This window comes from Cebus imitator, unplaced genomic scaffold, assembly GCF_001604975.1.
Source record: "Cebus imitator isolate Cc_AM_T3 unplaced genomic scaffold, Cebus_imitator-1.0 Scaffold85, whole genome shotgun sequence".
Lineage (NCBI taxonomy): Eukaryota > Metazoa > Chordata > Mammalia > Primates > Cebidae > Cebus > Cebus imitator.
The window spans coordinates 3,696,939-3,715,983 of NW_016107400.1; the positions used below are offsets into that span (position 1 = coordinate 3,696,939).

At 39.0% G+C, this 19,045-nt stretch overlaps 1 protein-coding gene across 3 annotated transcripts in view; it reads left to right on the forward strand.

Moving 5' to 3' along the window:
- Positions 1–19,045, forward strand: part of LOC108308478 (acyl-coenzyme A synthetase ACSM2B, mitochondrial) — a 36,177-nt gene that overhangs the window by 6,779 nt on the left and 10,353 nt on the right. For 2 of the 3 annotated variants that reach the window (XM_017534319.2, XM_017534317.2), the window contains exons 2-6: positions 4,315–4,499; positions 10,837–11,047; positions 14,908–15,115; positions 16,424–16,567; positions 18,037–18,187. In XM_017534319.2, coding sequence (XP_017389808.1) covers positions 4,323–4,499; positions 10,837–11,047; positions 14,908–15,115; positions 16,424–16,567; positions 18,037–18,187 — 891 coding nt within the window. In that variant the 5' untranslated portion in view covers positions 4,315–4,322. The remainder of the gene's footprint in view (positions 1–4,314; positions 4,500–10,836; positions 11,048–14,907; positions 15,116–16,423; positions 16,568–18,036; positions 18,188–19,045) is intronic. The other variant, XM_017534318.2, reaches the window with a different exon arrangement.

Consider the following 19,045-nt stretch of genomic DNA (forward strand, 5'->3'; position numbering starts at 1 on the left):
AGCCGAGATTGTGCCATTGCACTCCAGCCTGGGCAACAAGAACAAAATTTCCATCTCAAAAAATATTATTGAACTGAAGGATAATAGTGACACAATCTATCAAAACTTCTGGGAAAGAGCAAAGGAGGTACTAAGAGGAAAATTCATAGCCTTAAATGCCTTCATCAAAAAGTCTGAAAGAGCACAAATAGACAACCTAAGGTCACACCTCAAGGAACTAGAACCCAAACCCAGCAGAATAAAGGAAATAACCAAGATCACAGCAGAATGAAATGAAACTGACACAAAAATACAAAAGATAAATGAAACGAAATGCTGATTCTTGGGAAAGATTTTTAAAAAATGGATAGATCATTAGGAAAATTAACCAAAAAATAAGACAGAAGATGCATATAAGCTCAATTAGAAAGGAAATGGGAGATATTACAACTGACACCACAGAAATACAAAAGATCATCCAAGGCTACTACAAATAGCTTCCTGTAGATAAATTTAAAAACCTAGAGGAGATGGATAAATTCTTGGAAAGATACAACTCTCCTAGCTTAAATTTGGAAGAATTAGAAACCCTGAACAGACAAATAACAAGCAGTGAGATTGAAATGTCAATAAAAAAATTATCACCAACAAAATCCAGGACCAGAGGGAGTCACAGCTGAATTCTACCAGGCATTCAAAGAAGGACTGGTACCAATCCTACTGACATTATTCCACAAGAGAGAAAGAGAATCATCCCTAAATCGTTCTATGAAGCCAATATTACCCTAATATCAAAACCAGAAAAGGATGTGACAAAAACGAAAACTATAGACCAATATCCTGATGAACATAGATGCAAAAATTCTTAACAAAATACTAGCTAACCAAATCCAACAGCATATCAACAAGATAATCCACCATGATCAAGTGGGTTTCATACCAGAGATACAGGGATGGTTTAACATATGCAAGCCAATAAATGTGATACACCACATAAACAGAATTAAAAACAAAAATCACATGATCATCTCAATAGATGTAGAAAAAGCATTTGACAAAATCCAGCATCCCTTTATGACTAAAACCCTTAGCAACATCAGCATACAAAGGACATATCTTAAGGTAATAAAAACCATCTATGACAAACCCACAGGCAACATAATACTGAATGGGAAAAAGTTGAAAGCATTCCCTCTGAGAACTAGAACAAGACATGAATGCCCACTCACACCACTTTTATCCGGTATAGTACTGGAAGTCCTAACCAGAGCAATCAGACAAGAGAAAGAAATAAAGGGCATCCAAATTGGGAAAGAGGAAGTCAAACTGTTGCTGTTTGCTGATAATATAACTGTATACCTAGAAGACCTTAAAGATTCCTCCAAAGAGCTCTTAGAACTGATACATTAATCCAGCAAAGTTTCAGGATACAAAATTAATGTACAAAAAAAAGTAGCTCTGCTATACGCCAACAGCAACCAAGCTGAGAATCAAATCAAGAACTCAACTCCTTTTACAATAGCTGCAAAAAAATATTCCTAAAGAGGTAAAAGATCTCTGCAAGAAAAACTACAAAACACTGCTGAAAGAAATCACAGATGGCACAAGCAAATGGAAACACATCCTATGCTCATGGATGAATAGAATAAATATTGTAAAAATGACCATATCGCCCAAAGCAATCTACAAATTCAATGCAATTTCCATCAAAATACCACCATTATTCTTCACAGAACTAGAAAAAATAATCCTAAAATTCATATGGAACAAAAAGAGTCCTCATAGCCAAAGTAAGACAAAAATAACAAATCTGGAGACATCACATTACCTGATTTCAAAAATATACTATAAGGCCATAGTCACCAAAAGAGCATGGTACTGGTATAAAAATAGACACATAGAACCATGGAACAGAATAGAGAACCCAGGAATAAACCTAAATACTTATAGTCAACTGATCTTCGACAAAGCAAACAGACACATAAAGTGAGGAAAGGACACCCTATTCAACGAATGGTGCTGAGATAATTGGCAAGTCACATGTAGGAGAATGAAACTGGATCTTCATCTCTCACCTCATACAAAAACCAAGTCAAGATGGATCAAAGACTTAAATCTAAGACCTGAAACTATAAAAATTCTGGAAGATAACATCAGAAAAACTCTTCTAGACATTGGGTTATGCAAAGATTTTATGACCAGGAACCCAAAAGCAAATGCAACAAAAACAAAGATAAATAGGTGAGACTTAATTAAACTAAAGAGCTTTTTTAGAGCAAAAGGAACAGTCAGCAGAGTAAATAGACAACTCACAGAGTGGGAGGAAATCTTCACAATCTGCGCATCTGACAAAGGACTAATATTCAGAATCTACAAGAAACTCAAATAAATTAGCAAGAAAAAAAATCCCATAAAAAAGTGGGCTAAGGACATAGACAATTCTCAAAAGAATATCCAACACGAATATGAAAAAATGCTCAACATCACTAGCAATCAGGGAAATGCAAATCAAAACCACAATGTGATACCATCGTACTCTTGCAAGAATGGCCATAATCAAAAAATCAAAAAATAACAGATGTTGCTATGGATGTGATGAAAAGGGAACACTTCTATATTGCTGGTAAGAATGTAAACCGGTATAACCACTATGGAAAGCAGCTTGGAGATTCCTCAAAGAACTGAAAGTAGAACTGTCCAGCAATCCCACTACTGAGTATCTACCCAGAGGAAAAGAAGTCATTACATGAAAGAAGTCATTACGCATACATGTTTATAGCAGCACAATTTGCAATTGCAAAAATATAGAACCAGCCCAAATGCCTGTCAATCTGTGGTGTGTGTGTGTATACACACACATACATATATATAAATACTACTCAGCCATAGAAAGGAATGAATTAATGGCATTCACAGCAGCCTGGATGGGATAGGAGACTATTATTCAAAGTAAAGTAACTCAGGAATGGAAAACCAAACATCATATGTTCTCACTCATAAGTGGGAGCTAAGCTATAAATTGCAAAGGCATAAGACTGATACAAAGGTGTATGATAGAATATGTTAGGAAGAATTTAAAAAAAGAAAAAGAAAAGTAGAATGATACACAGAACTTTGGGGACTTGGGGGAAAAGATGGGAAGGAGGTGAGGGATAAAAGTTTACAAAATGGGTTAAGTGTATACTGCTCGGGTGATTGGTGCACAAAACTCTTTTAAATTACCAGTAAAAAACTTCCTCGTGTAACCAAATACCGCCTGTTTTCCAAAAGCCTATGGAAATAAATTTTCTTAAAAAAAAAAAAAAAAAGCCATTAGACTTAAATTCTACAACCTCTTCATGGTACCTTGGGTGTAACCTAAAGACCAGCCTACACAGCCTTGGAACGACCTCCTTGGAATAAATTATATGGAAACAACAATTACAACACCTATAATTTCTAAAGTGATTGTATTAGGCCCTGTGCACTAGATGCATAAGACCTAGGATTTAGGATGTTATCAGCCCAGGTTGAATTTAAAGAAAATGATGCTACTTGTATTAATTAGCATTTGCTACAGTAACAAACATGATGTCCTGAGTTCCCAACACTATGGAACAGCCTTAGTGTGGAGATTGCAAATGCCTTGCCCCTAGGCTGAAGACGCCCTAGGTTCAGGTACTCTTAAAAAAAAAAAACCAAACATCTCAGTAGCTTTAAGTCATACATATTTTCCCCCATGGGTCTGTGTGTTGTCAGTGGTCATGCTAGGCTCAGCTCAACTCCACATTTTTGGTTGTTCTGGGTCCCATTCTGATGGTACAGAACTGATACGGGTTGTGCAAGTCTCATGCGGAGGGGAGAAATGTGAGTTTCTGATGAACCATACGATACCAGACACTCACATCTCATTGACTGAAGCATATCCCGTGAGCAAGCCAAAATCAATGAGAAGTAAATACATATTCTTCCTCCTGGGAAGTCACATAAAAATGAACGGGGATGTATAATCCTAGAACAGGAATGGAGTGAATTTCTGGGAACTACAATCCAATATATGACCCGCTGTATTTTAAGCACAAGGGGATTTATTATATGGAATTGGGTGTTCACAAAACTGTCAGAAGTGTTGAGGATGTAGGATCTGGGACGTTTTCTGTATCCTCTTGTGCCTATAGAAAACAGCACCCCACAAGGACACTGAAACAGATGCTGAGTCCAATTTACTCATAATCACAGCAAATTAATTCCTGGGAAGAATTCTATAAGGTTTGGATGAATCTCCTGAAGCTGCTGATGATCAGTGGAGCAATCTGTTAAAGAAGCTCTCACCTGTGTCTCTTCTTCCTTTTACAGGTCCGAACATGTATTGGCTGCGAAAACTTCAGGGACTCTGCACCCTGTGGGGTACTCAGATGCCCAGCCACACTCTCCACATTAATAACAGGCAACTGGTGTCTGTGCCGTGGGGCCACCTGGAAGCTCCACCCACGTTTAACTTCACTAGAGATGTGATAGATCACTGGGCTGAGATGGAGAAGGTAAATGGGGAGGAAAAGAGGCACAGAGTGAGACGATTTGGTTGACTTTTAAAATTCATCCATTAATTTAGTAAATATTTGTTAAACACTTATCACATGTCAGGCACTGTAATAAGTTATGGACAAGACATTCATCTTCCATGAAGACAGCATGATATGGGAGAGAGATACCATGAGCTTGGAAGGAAGAAAGGCACAGAAGTGTGGCAACCTGGTAACTTCCAGGCAGCCAATACAGTTTGTTTACATTGTATGGAGACTGCATATGCTCTGTTGTGACCTTCCAGGGTGAAATGAGAACTAGGGGTCTGGGGTCATAGAAGACGTGGGTTTGAATCTAACAACAGCAATTCAAGCCTGGGCAACACAGTAAGACTCTGTCTCTACCAAAAATGTTAAAAAAAAAAAATTAGCCAGGTATGGTGGTCCACACCTGCAGTCCTAGCTACTCAGGAAGCTGAGGTGGGAAGACTGCTTGAGCCCAGGAGTTTGAGGCTGCAGTGAGCTATGATAACACCACCACACTCCACAGAGTGATATTCTGTCTCAAAAAAGTTGGGGGGGGGGAGGCAAATCAGCAATGATCAAAGACTGAGTCTTTCTAGGAAGTTAGGTAACATGTCCCTCTCATTAGAGGTGTGCAAGCAAGAAAACTACAGTACTAGGCAATGATTATCAAAAGGGCTCCAATATGAGACATCCAAGACAGAAAAAGATGAAGAAAATTCTGAGTTTCCTTTCCAGCCCTGAGCTGCTAAAATTTTAATCCATTCATAGCTGATCCATCAATTGCCTTCATTTGAAGTCCTGTGACTCTTTCCGTAGATTTGAAGGATTCATTCTGGCTAGGAGTAGGGGAAGGGGTGGAGCTACAAGCATAGGCTTGATACATTGGTACTCAAAAAGAGTCATGATTATGACATGATGTCCTGAGTTCCCAACACTATGGAACAGCCTTAGTGTGGAGATTGCAAATGCCTTGCCCCTGGGCTGAAGACGCCCTAGGTTCAGGTACTCTTAAAAAAAAAAAAAAAAAAAATAGGTCAACATTTTGAAATTGAAAACTTTCAAATAAAAATGGAGATTTCTGGATTTTTTAGAAAAAGTTATGCTTCCTTTAAATACTGAGTAAGACCTTTTAAATATTGAGGAAGCCCCTTCCTACTATGACTCACCATTCTGAATTCATAAAAGTAATCTTGCTATATAAACATCAAAAAACCTCTCCATTCACAAATAACACCATTAGCAAAATCAATGACTAATGACAACTGTGGGGAAAATATTCAACTTATATGACAGCAAAAAGTTAAAAATATAAAATGAGCTTGCAGAGACCAAGAATAAAAGGGTGCAACTCAATATAAAAGTGGGCAAAGTGTATGAACAGACAGGTCACCAAAAAAGTGAACTGAAATGGCCATTAAACATAAAAAAATTTCACCCTCCCTCATAATAAGAGTAATGCAAGTGAAGATTTTGCCAAAATAACATTTTTGTACCTATCATGTTAGTTAAATACAAAAGATTGTTTTTTTTTTCCTTCAGAAAATAAATTTAATTATCACAAAGCATCATAGTGGAAGGATGAGAGATAATTCTCAAATCTGCCCCCTCAAAAGCTCAGAGCCTAGGGTTTTGAAAAGACAATTTGGTGGGCAGGGGGCTAAGGAACAGGTGCTACTGATTGGTTGGGAATGAAATCATAGAAGTGTGAGAAATGTCTTCCAGTGCTGAGTCTGTTTCTGGGTGAGGCAGTCACAGGACTGGTAAAGTGAGTTCCTTGCTATGAGTCATGGGTCTAGGTAGTGTCAGTAAGTTTGCCAGAATGCAAATGTCTAAAAGATATCTCAAAGGCCAGTCTTAGATTTTACAATAGTGATGTAATCTATAGAAGCAATTGGTGAATTTACAAATTGTGTGACTTCTGGTACATGACTCCGAAGCAGTAAGCAAGCTAGGGAACAATGAATGGTTATCGCTTAACTATGCTTATAGCTTAGCAGAGTTGAAGCCCCTACCATCTACCATAATTCTAATCCTTTGGAATTGCATTAATTTTACAAAGAGGTTTAGATCCCTGAACAAGAAGGGAGTTGGTTTCAGGAAGGGACATTTATCATCCTTGCTTTAAATTTAAAATATAAACTAAATTCCTCCCATAGTTAGCTTGGGAGGAATGAGCAAGGACAAAATACAAAAGTTTAACAACTCTATTGGCAAGGCTGTGAGGAAACAGACACTTTCATGTGTTGCCACAAAGTGGTATAACTCTGATAGGGGCAAATTTTGAAATATCTAATAAAATTGCCAACATGTTTTCTCTTTGATTTTGCATAATTACTCTCAAACTATGATCTGAGAACCCCTGAGGATACATGAGTCTCTTTCAGGGGATAGGTGAAGAGTCTATTTTACAATAAAATAGAGAAATTAGAACCCTCGTGCATCATGATGGATATGTAAAATGTTACAGCTATTATGGAAAACAATATGACATTTTCTCAAAAAGTTAAAAAATAAAATTACCATTCAGCAATTCCAACTCTGGGTATACACCCCAAAAAACTAAAATCAGATCTCCAAGAAATATGCGCATGCTCATTTTTACAGTAGCTTAATTCACAGTAGCTGGAAGGTCAAACAGCCCAAATATCTATCAACAAATAGATAAAAAATCTGTTAAAGAGAGATTATTCTATTTTTCAATGTGAGAAGGACATCAGAATTGGGAGGTCAGGAACAAAATGATATAGTTTGGATACATGTTTTCTCCAAATCGCATGTTGAAATGCAATCCACAGTGTTGGAGGTGGGGGCTGGTTGAAGATGTTTGGATCATAGTGGGAGGTCCCACACGAATGACTTAGCACCATTCCCTTGGTTATAAGTGAGTTCATGAGAGATCTGGTTGTTTAAATACATGTGGAATTCCCCATGCTCTCTTTCTCACTCCTGCTCTTGCTATTTGGTGCACCTGTTCCCCATTCACCTTCTCCATGATTGTAATCTTCCTGAGGCCATCACCAGAAACAGATGCCAGCACCATGCTTCCTGTACACCCTGCATAACTGTGAGCCCATTAAACTTTTCTCTTTATAAATTACCCAGTGTAAGATGTTCCTTGATAGCAATGCAAGAACAGCCTAATACAGTACCTTATATTAATGAAATCATATAGTATTTGTTCTTTTGTGTCTAGCTTATTTCACTTAGCATGTCTTCAAGATTTATCCATGTTGTAACACAGGTCAGAATTTCCTTCCTTTTACAGGCTGAAATAATATCCCATTGTTATATATGTGTCTAATCCATCCATTATTTATCTATTCATCAAAGTCAAATCTTTATTTTTCTTTCTTTCTTTCTTTCTTTTTTTTTTTTTTTTTTTTTTTTTTTTTTTTTTTTTTTTTTTTTTTTTTTTTTTTGTCTTGCTCTGTCACCAGGCTGGAGTGCAGTGGCATGATCTCGGCTCACTGCAACCTCTACCCTTCTGGCTCAAGAGATCCCCTGCCTCAGCCTCCCAAGAAGCTGAGACTATAGGTGCATGCCACCACACCAAGCTAGTGTTTTGTATTTTAGTAGAGGTGGGATTTCACCATGTTGATGAGGATGGTCTCGATCTTCTGACCTTGTGATCTATCCACCTTGGCCTCCCAAAGTGCTGGCATTGCAGGTATGAGCCACCATGCTCAGCCCCAGGTCAAATATTGAATACTTTGTTGCTTAAAAATTTCTTCTGTCAGATTCCCTAAGTCATTACTCTTTTTTTTTTAATTAATTAATTTATTTTTTTCCCATTTATTTATTTTATTGCATTTTAGGTTTTGGGGTACATGTGAAGAACATGCAAAATTGTTGCATAGGTACACAAGTGGCAGTCTGATTTGCTGCCTTCCTCCCCATCACCTACATCTGGCATTTCTCCCCTTGCTATCTCTCCCCAGCTCCCCACCCCCCACCGACCCTCCCCTATTTCCCCCCAACTGACCCCAGTGTGTAGTGCTCCCCTCCCTGCGTCCATGTGTTCTCATTGTTCAACACCCGCCTATGAGTGAAAACATGCGGTGTTTGATCTTCTGCTACAAGAAAAAAACTAACAAGCCCATTCAAAAGTGGGCAAAGGATATGAACAGACACTTTACAAAAGAAGACAAACATGAGGCCAACAAACATATGAAAAAATGCTCATCATCACTGGTCATCAGAGAAATGCAAATCAAAACTACATTGAGATACCATCTCACGCCAGTTAGAATGGCGATCATTAAAAAATCTGGAGACAACAGATGCTGGAGAGGATGTGGAGCAATAGGAACACTTTTACACTGTTGGTGGGAGTGTAAATTAGTTCAACCATTGTGGAAGACAGTGTGGCGATTCCTCAAGGACCTAGAAATAGAAATTCCATTTGACCCAGCAATCCCATTACTGGGTATATATCCAAAGGATTACAAATCGTTCTACTATAAGGACATATGCACACGAATGTTCATTGCAGCATTGTTTACAACAGCAAAGTCATTACTCTTAAGTAGAAACTTCCACATATCACTAGGCTATGAAATAAAATTACCTAGTCTCAGGTATTCCTTTACAGCAACACAAGAACAGTCTGGTAAAGAAAATTGGTTCCAGGAGTGGTATATTGCTATAAAGATACCTGAAAATGTAGAGGTAACTCTGGAACTTGGTCAGGAGAAAAGAATTGAAGAGTTTGGAGGGCTTAAAAGAAGACAGAAAGATGAGGAAAAGTTGGAACGTCTTAGCTACCGGTTAAATAGTTGTGAACAAAATGCTAATAGAAATATGGACAGTGAAATCCAGGCTATGAAAACAATGCAGCCAAGTTAATTGCTAAAGTGTAGGAAGGGGGACCTTTGCTCCAGTTCTCAAAAAGTTCCTTATTTCCATCTGAAATTTGGTCAGCCTGGATTTCACTGTCCATATTTCTATTAGCATTTTGTTCACAACTATTTAACCGGTAGCTAAGACGTTCCAACTTTTCCTCATCTTTCTGTCTTCTTTTAAGCCCTCCAAACTCTTCAATTCTTTTCTCCTGACCAAGTTCCAGAGTTACCTCTACATTTTCAGGTATCTTTATAGCAATATACCACTCCTGGAACCAATTTTCTTTACCAGACTGTTCTTGTGTTGCTGTAAAGGAATACCTGAGACTAGGTAATTTATAAAAAGAGGTTTAATTGGCCCACAGTTCTGCACAATGTACAGGAAGTGTGGGGCTGGCATCTGCTTCTGTTGAGGGCCTCAAGAAGTTTACAATCATGGTGGAAGATAAAGAACAGGCACAAAAAATGGCAAGATTAGGAGCAAGAAAGAGAGTGAGAAGGTGCCACTAACTTCTAAACAACTAGATCTTATGTAAACTCATTTATCATGAAGGGGATGGTGCCAAGCCATTCATGAGGGACCTGCCCCCATGATCCAATCACCTCCCACCAAGCCCCACCTCTGACACTAGGGATTGCATTTCAACATGAGACTTGGAAAGAACAAATATTCAAACGATATCATGTATCTAGAATAGTCAAATTTATAGAGACAGAAAGTAGAATGGTGTTTATCAGGGCCTAAGGGGAGACAGGATGAGGGGTAATTGTGTAATAGGGACAGAGTTTTTGTTTTGGATGATGAGAAAGTTCTAGAGATGATGGTGGTGATAGTTGCATAACAATGAGAATGTGCTTAATGTCACTAAACTATACACTTAAAAATAGTTAAAATTGGAAATGTTATGTGTATTTTACCACACAATTAAAAAAAATAAGTAAATAGTTAGACAGAGATAAATATATAAATAAATCTAAGGTGATATTTTCCTTTTTATTCTCATTCTTTCACAAGTATACAATAGCATTTTCCAGAAGGTATGTGTTGGCACTCACAACAGAGTGAGTGCAGAAGCAGATGAGAGGATCTGATGTTATTCTACTAAGACATTAAAGTGAATTGCAGAATAAATAGATGCAATAAATAAATAAAATAATGCCACTTTCCTCATTTTTTTATTTTGAAAAGTATACTTTCTTTATCATTATAAAAAATTATGCATGCTAATATATAATGGGTTTATTATTATTTCTAAAAGCATACATTTATAAAAATTCTGTTTTAATATCTACTATGGTAACTATTGATAGATATCACTCATATAAATAACAACTCTTTAGGGTTTTCAATATTTTTTAAGACTGTATGGAGGTGCTGAGATTAAAAAAGCTTACTAAGCACCGACTTGGCAATCCCAAGACTTGGAATTTATTCTACCTGCTTGTGTACCAGTGCCACCTAATCTGCAGGGCTTGTCTTCCCTCAGGTTGGCAAGCGGCCCCCAGGCCCAGCCCTCTGGTGGATAAATGGGAATGGGGAGGAAGTGATGTGGAACTTCAGAGAATTGAGTGAAATCAGCCAGCAGGCAGCCAACGTCCTCTCGGAAGCCTGTGGCCTGCAGCGTGGGGACCGTGTGGCAGTGGTGCTGCCCCGAGTACCTGAGTGGGCGCTGGTGATACTGGGCTGCATTCGAGCAGGTTGGTAACTAACTACCTGGACAGAGAACTGTCTTCTTTGTGAAGAAAACTGACAGCAGAGAAATGCAGCCACCTCTCCCAAAAGAAGTTCCCTCCTTGGTGCATGTTGTCCTCCCTCATATGAAGAAAGCCAACTCCCTTCTTCTATTCATTTAAGCAAACTATGTGCCAAGCACTTATGCAGGGTGAACAACAACAGCAACAACAACAAAAACATAGTCTATATATTCATGGGACTTACAGACCTCTGGAGAAAGCTCTTAAACTCTTAATTACACAAATAAGTATTTAATCACAATTATGATAAGTGCCATGAGAATTCTATAAAAATCTATAAAAATAAGTTTGGCAAACTGTGGCCTGCAGGCCAAATCCTGCCCACAGCTTATTTTTGTAAAGTTTTACTGGAACACAACTATGCCCACCTGTTTCCATATTATATGTGGTCATTTTTGCACTATAGTGGAAACTTGAATAGTTGGAACAAGAGAGTGTCTAATCCACGAAACCTAAAATATTTACTATTTGGCTTTTTGCAAAAAACGTTTGCCAACGCCTTGTCTAAAAGAGGACTTGAACTAACCAATATGAGGAGTAACAAAGTCTCAATGGAAGTGATATTTGAGCTGAGATCTGCAGGATGAGTAGGATTTGGCCAAGAGATAGAGAGCGTTGTTGTTGTGCCAAGCAAAGGGAACAGCACATGTGAAGATGTAATCATCTGATGATTTCTTCTTGCCCACTGCCCAGAAACTCCAAACACTGAAAACAGTAGGAGTTGCAGTAGAGAAGAATCTAATAATTGCATAGACCACCAAATTGAATGATGAAAGATGTTTTTCAAATCCACCTCCCTAGGAAATCAGAGACCAGTGTTTTTCAAAGATGCTTTGGCATTCAGGGGGATAGGGAATAGGAAATGATGATTGGTTGGCTGGGGATGAAATCATGTTGGAGCTGTCTTCTTGTGTTGAATCAACTCCTCAGAGATCACAGAAATGGTTGAGTTAGTTTCTTGGTATTAGTTACTGGTTTGGGTAGTGCAAGCTGGTCCATCAGAATGCAAGGTCTGAAAAACACCTCAAACACTAGTCTTAGGTTTTACCATAATGATGTTATCTACAGGAGAAACTGGAGAGGTTACAAATCTTGTGACCTCTGACTCCATGACTCCTGAATTATAATTCTAGCCTTGTGACCAATTTGTTATTTCTCCAAAGGCAGTTTCAATCTCCGAGCATGGAGGCAGTTGGTTTCAGGAAGGAGCTATTAACATTTTTGTTTTAAAGTTAGTGTATAAGCTGGATTCCTCCCATAGTTAGCTTGGACTATGCCCAGGAATGAGCAAAGACAGATAGCTTTTGAGGTTAGAAACAAGATTAAGTAGGCCATGTCAGATTTTCCTCAGTGTCATAATTTTGGTAAAGGCAGTTTCAAAGCCACAGGGGAGGGAAGCTTGAAAATTATGAAAGAACCTAAAAGGATGTCTGTGTGCCTAAAGTCCAGGCCATAAAAAGAAAGTAGTGGCAATAGAATGAACATGTAAAGATTGCCAAGTGCTAAATTGACAGTGCCTTGTGGGCCATGGTAAGAGTTGTAGACACTTATCCAGTGGTAAATGGGAAATGATTGATGGATTCAGTGACACGCAAACCATTGATGCATTGAGTGACATGATCATCCTCTGTTTGGATAGTCATATTGGATGCTCAATAGAGAATGGGATAAAGAAGGCAATAGTGGGGTGGAATTCTCAGATAAGAGATGAAGGGATGATGACAGTTTCAATTTGGTTTTGGTAGTAGAAATGGAGACAAGTAGATTCAATACACAATTAGGGGGAACTAGTAACAGCGTTTTTCAGGGAAGACGCCACGGAGAGAGAGAAGTCACAGAGACTTCAGCAAGTGGGTGGATGGTGCTGTCTTTTAATGGTGTGAAGAACACAGACATAGGAAGAGGCACGGGTGTTAGGAAGAGATGGTAAATTCAATTTGGGCATGTTGAGTCCGAGAGGTCCATGTGATGTTCAAGAAGTGACAACAAGTTGGATTTAAGGGTCCAAAATCTGAGATGGAGATGGAAATTTGAGAATCATCAACCTTTACATTAAAAGGATGAGAAGTACAGTTGTATAAAAAAGAACCTCAAGAAGCTAGCAACCTCCTTCAAAAACTGGCCCTTTCCACCTCTGCTTGCACACAACCTAATCCCAACTAAAAGTCCCACCCACTAGATATTCTGGGGACAATGGGCTGAGCGTGAGAGTGGGTAAGGAGGAAGATATAAATGTAGCCAGGAATTCAAAACTACCAGAGGCAACCAAACCAATTGCAGGAACTTGGAAGCTCATGGAAAGAGAGAACAAGCCAGACAGAAAGGTGTTATACTGAGATTATATCCAGAAGGAAAAGAGAACTCAGAGGAAGAAATGTGTTTATTGTTCCGTATCTGACTCAATATGACCATCATGGTAGAGGGACATTTGAGGATATTTACAGGTGTACAGTGAGAATCCCTAAGTGTTAAGAGTTAGAAGGAGGTGAGCTGACGTTAAAAGTTATTTAACAGGTGGGGCATGTAGTTTAAGCTTCATAAAAAATGAAAGTGTAGATATTCTTTTCTCCCTTCCTTTCTTCCTTCCTTCCTTCCTTCCTCCCTCCCTCTTTTCCTTCCTTCCTTCCTTCCCTCCCTCCCTTCTTTTCTCTCTCTCTCTCTCTCTCTCTTTCTCTCTCTCTCTCTTTTGAGACAGAGTCTCCCTCTGTAGTCCAGGCTGCAGTGCAGTGGTGCAATTTTGGCTCACTGTAACCTTCACCTCCCAGGTTCAAGCAATTCTGCCTCAGCCTCCTGAGTATCTGGGATTATAGGTGTGTACCACTATGCCCAGATAATTTTTGTATTTTTAGTAGAGATGGGGTTTCGCCACATTGGCCGGGCTAGTCTTAAACTCTTGACCTCAAATGATCCATCCTCTTTGGCCTTCCAAGGTCCTACGATTACAGGAATAAGCCACTGTGTCAGGCCCTAAGTCTAGTTATTCTACAGAAAACTTTTAAAATCAAAGGAATTTCATTAAGATAGTAAACAAGAACAAGAAATAGGAAGGTGATCATCGTGGGGTATAAAAACCTTGATTATGTGCAAGGAATAAGTCTAATTTTTTAAGATAAATTGCATAGCATGCTAAATATAGCTAATAATTGAGTACTGAAATTTTCACTAAGAGCATAAATTTCTAATTCTCATCACAAAAAAATGTTAAATATTTGAGGTGATACATTAATTAGCTTAATCATCTCACATTGTCTTCAAAATTATAACACCACTTTGTACCCAATAAATATACACAACTCTTTTTGTATGTACACATACATATAAAACTAAAAGCACACTCATCTAAGAAAAATGCATTTAGTGTTCCAGGGTTGGAGAAATAACAAGGACCTAGATGGTGTTTCAAGACCATGGACAATTCTAAATGCCTTTCTTCATGATTCTTTAATTATCACATGAGAGTTCTGAATACAGCAAACTCCTGTAGAAAATTTTTTTTTTTTTTTGAGGAGAGTGGGTGAGGAGCGTTGTATGTATATGTCTTAGACTGTCAACAGTGTGACACTAGCAACTCAGTCTCTTTTCTTTGTCTCAGTAGGGCCCTTAAGACTCTGACAATCCAGGGAATGTCCTAGGTTTCATTCACTCCCTAATCCTTAGTCCCCTTTGTTATTGATACTATTCATTGGTCATTACTTTCCCATCTTCTCCTTCCCCACTTGCTCCCTGCTGGATGTTTATAACAGGCTTCTCTAGGGACAAAGAAAACCATCCTTTCCAATTCTCTAAACTGTTGGCTTCTTTAGGCATCGTCTTTATGCCTGGGACCATCCAGATGAAATCCGCCGACATACTGTATAGGTTGCAGATGTCTAAGGCCAAGGCTATTGTGGCTGGAGATGAAGTGGTCCAAGAAGTGGACACAGTGGCATCTAAGTGTGCTTCTCTGAGAATTAAGCTACTGGTGTCTGAGAAAAGCAGGGATGGGTGGCTGAACTTCAAGAAACTACTTAAGTGAGTATCTACATGTCTCAGCCTGGGTTTTTAATAAAACTGGAAACAGAGCCAAGCACTTAGGTGCAGGTGCTTTATTGAGGAGGCACAGGAGGCAGAGCATGGGACTAGGAAAAGTGAAGCTGGGAAGAAACAAAAGCTAATACAAGGGTTTTTAATCAAGTAATTGTAAGAACTAAATGGGGTTTGATCTGCCTGGGCCTTCTGAGCAGCACACAGAATGCCTCCCAGGATTGTGCACTAAGGGACTGACAAGCACTGACCCATCAGCATCTGACCCCCACAGGCTGAGGGTTGTCCTAGGGGTGTTATTGCTTCCACACTTCTGGGCTGCACACTCATGCACGAAGAGTGACACAAAGTTTCATGCTATGGTAAAACAGAGAAACTATGGGGCACAAAGTGAATCGCTTGAGGTACGCACTGGAAACAACATGGTGTTAACAAGTGGGTTGAAACCCACCCAGAACTATCTACTGCAACTATGACTTGAATCAAGGGTGAGGCCAAGGTCATGAGGGAAAGCCCAAGAGATGGCTGATATACCAAGTTTCTAGGCTCTTGTTCCCACCTCTGTATCTCTAAGCGAGGCTGATTAAGGGCAGAGGTCTCTCCATGTGTCCTTCCAAAGTTGACAACAAGACTGGTTGTACTAATTATTTTCTCTTCACTTATCTGAAATCCTTCTATTAGGGACACATATAATAGGAAACTTGAAGGGATAACTTCAGCTTTTCCTTTCTAATGCCATTGTCTTTAAGGTAGCTGTCATAGAAATAAATAACAAGATGCCTGCTCTTAAAGGCTTAAAATCAGGACACTGGAGATGTCCAAGAGATGTGTAGGTGCTTCCAGGGAATAGAAGAGGGTGCCAATAAAGTACTGGAAAAACTCATATTAATTCCATACTTCCTGTGCACTTGGTGTCATGCCAGGGTTCTTCACAACAATTAGATTAGCATTTATTGAGTTCTTGCTAAGCAAATTGCTGATTTCTTTGGTGGTGGAGTTAACTTTCTCAGTAACTCTATAAGACTTGATCTTGCTTTTTGCAGATATAAAATGAGACTTAGAAAAGTTAAATAACTAGTTTAAGGTTGCACTGATAACAAAGTGCTAAACTTTAGTGGTTTTCAGACCAACTCTGATTGACTCAGACTCCCATGATCTTAACTACTCAATAGCCTCTCTTCTGAGGTGGGTCGATCAACTTGCCCCTTTCAGCACGAGTGGTGAGAAAAGATGGGTCACTGTGACATCCAGTGTCCAGGCTAGATCTGACAAAATGACAATCTGTGTCTCTGCCAGGGAGACATCCACCACTCATCGCTGTGTGGTGACTGGAAGCCAGGAAACATCTGCCATCTTCTTCACTAGTGGGACCAGTGGTCTTCCCAAGATGGTAGAACATTCCCATTCGAGCCTGGGCCTCAAGGCCAAGTTGGATGCTGGGTAAGCTGAGCTCTTTCTCTCTACAGAAAATTGCATGACCAGGCATGAAGACTTTTCTGAGTTCAAATCCAATGCTCCTGGGCTGGGCTACCATCTTGTGCTTCTGAGAAAGAAAATTGGGAAGGAAAGCTAAAGACATGGCTTCATCTCTTGGGTATTCAGCCATCTTCAATGGGACATATCTTTTAGATAACACAGGGTCTCAAAACTTCTTCCATGTTTTGAGCCATGTCCCTAATAATTAGAAAAAGGCTTACATGCATTTCCCCAGACTGATCTCTGTGTTGTTGTTTGGTATGCTGGCAATTTGCTTTGATACTAACCACATTCCAAAGGGCACATTTTGTCAAAAGCAAATTACTTGGCAAATTCATTGAAATGAATGATATAATTGAATGAATTTGTGAACCAAGATCTCAGGATTTCTGGATCACAGACCTCATAGTTGAGCATTTTTTTTTCACTGCTACATTAATCCTGTTTGTGGAACCAGGAAACACTGTGCCAAGGTCTTCATGCAATGATAGCTAGAAATCTTCAGGATTTTTTAGTAGACCCCACCTTCCATGTTAATTTTATTATTAGAATGGGAAAATATTTTAATGTAAAAATTAGAAAGTGTAAATGTTCCATTTAGGAGCTCATAGTGACAGCAAATTAAATAAATTAGTAAAAATTATTCAATAGAAAAGCTACAGTAAAAGACAGTTTCTAAAAGATGGGGGATACATTACTAATATAGAACTAAGATATTAAATTCCCCTCCCCCCAAAAAATTTGGTCTTACTCTCACTTTTCACAGCTATAAAGTGAGACTTGGAGGTCTTATACTATGATTTAATTTCCCTACAGAGCTGAAAATATTAACCATCTTCAGCAAAGAATATCTACTATGGCAGTTCCCATTCACAAGGAAGTTGTTCATGTCTAGCCTAAATCACTCTTGCTTTAAGAAAGACCTGAACCTTTTATTCTGCCCTGAAGAGAAAAAAGTGACAAGTTCACTTAGTGTAAGATCCTCAGTTGTGTGGGCAATTCACGGTACTTGAAGAAAAAGAACCAAAGTTCTATTCAGCCAAACTTGAACTTGGTAAGGCATCTGTTAGAATATTAGTCATGCAGATGCCTTTTGTTAGTAAAAATTTTCTGGGTGGTTACCACATGCATGCCAGAAACTGTACTAAGTTTTGGGGTTAAAATGAGAATGAGATCCAATTATATGTTAAGTCATAACAGCTGGGGTCACACCTTCTGAACACTCATCTCCTGTTGATGCAGGACGTATGGATAGAACAACTTTCCTTCCCCCTTCCTACTTATAGTTAGACATATGCTTACAAACCTGCAGGCAGATATATACACACCTTTGCACACACACCTCCCTTGCCTCCCCTACACCTTAATGTCCCACACATCTTAAATCAGCAGTCACCCACCTATATGTACATGTGTTTTGTCTGTGTTTTCAGTTGGACAGGCCTACAAGTCTCTGATGTAGCCTGGACCATAGCAGACACAGGTTGGACAGTGAAGATCCTAGGCTCATTCGAATCTTGGGCAACAGGAGCATGCACATTTGTTCATCTTTTGCCAAAGTTTGACCCACTGGTTATTCTAAAGGTAAGAGAGGATCCAGTTTGCATCAGTTATTCAGAGTGAGCCCTCTTCAATTTATTGTAGTTTGTTTCAATTCATCTGATTTTTGCTAAACCTTTGCCATGTGGTGAACAGCGTCCAGTAAGCATAAAAAGCAGTGGATACATACTATTTACTACAATATCATCTTAAAAATCATGCTGCAGATTGGTATTAATTGAACTGAAAAGACTGTTACCTAAATTGTCAAATGATAAAAGCAGGTTACAAAATGTTATGTCAAGATTCACCCCATTTTTGTTTTTAAAGCATATATCCTTGCATACTGTCTAGCTAATTTTAAAGCTACTTATAAGCTGGAAGCCCCACTTCAAGTTGTCCCACCTTTCTGGACCAAACCAATATATTTTTTAAATGTGCTTGATTGAAGTCTCACATATCCGTAAAATATATAAAACCAAGGTGACCACTGTACACACATGTTCTCAGGATTTCCTAAGGGCTGTGTCACAGGCCATGGTCACTCTCATTTGTCTCAGAATAAATCTCTTCAAGTATTTTACAGAGTTTGACTCTTTTCATTAACAAACTCAATCCCCAATGTAACAGTATTAAGAGGTGGGGTCTTTAAGAGATGATTGGGCCTCATGAGAGATTAATGGATTAATGGGTTATCACGGTAGTGGGGTAGTTTTGGAGAGTGGGATGTTACATAAAAAGCCAGTTTTGCGGCCGGGCGCGGTGGCTCACGCCTGTAATCCCAGCACTTTGGGAGGCCGAGGTGGGTGGATCACGAGGTCAAGAGATCGAGACCATCCCGGTCAACATGGTGAAACCCCGTCTCTACTAAAACTACAAAAAATTAGCTGGGCATGGTGGCGC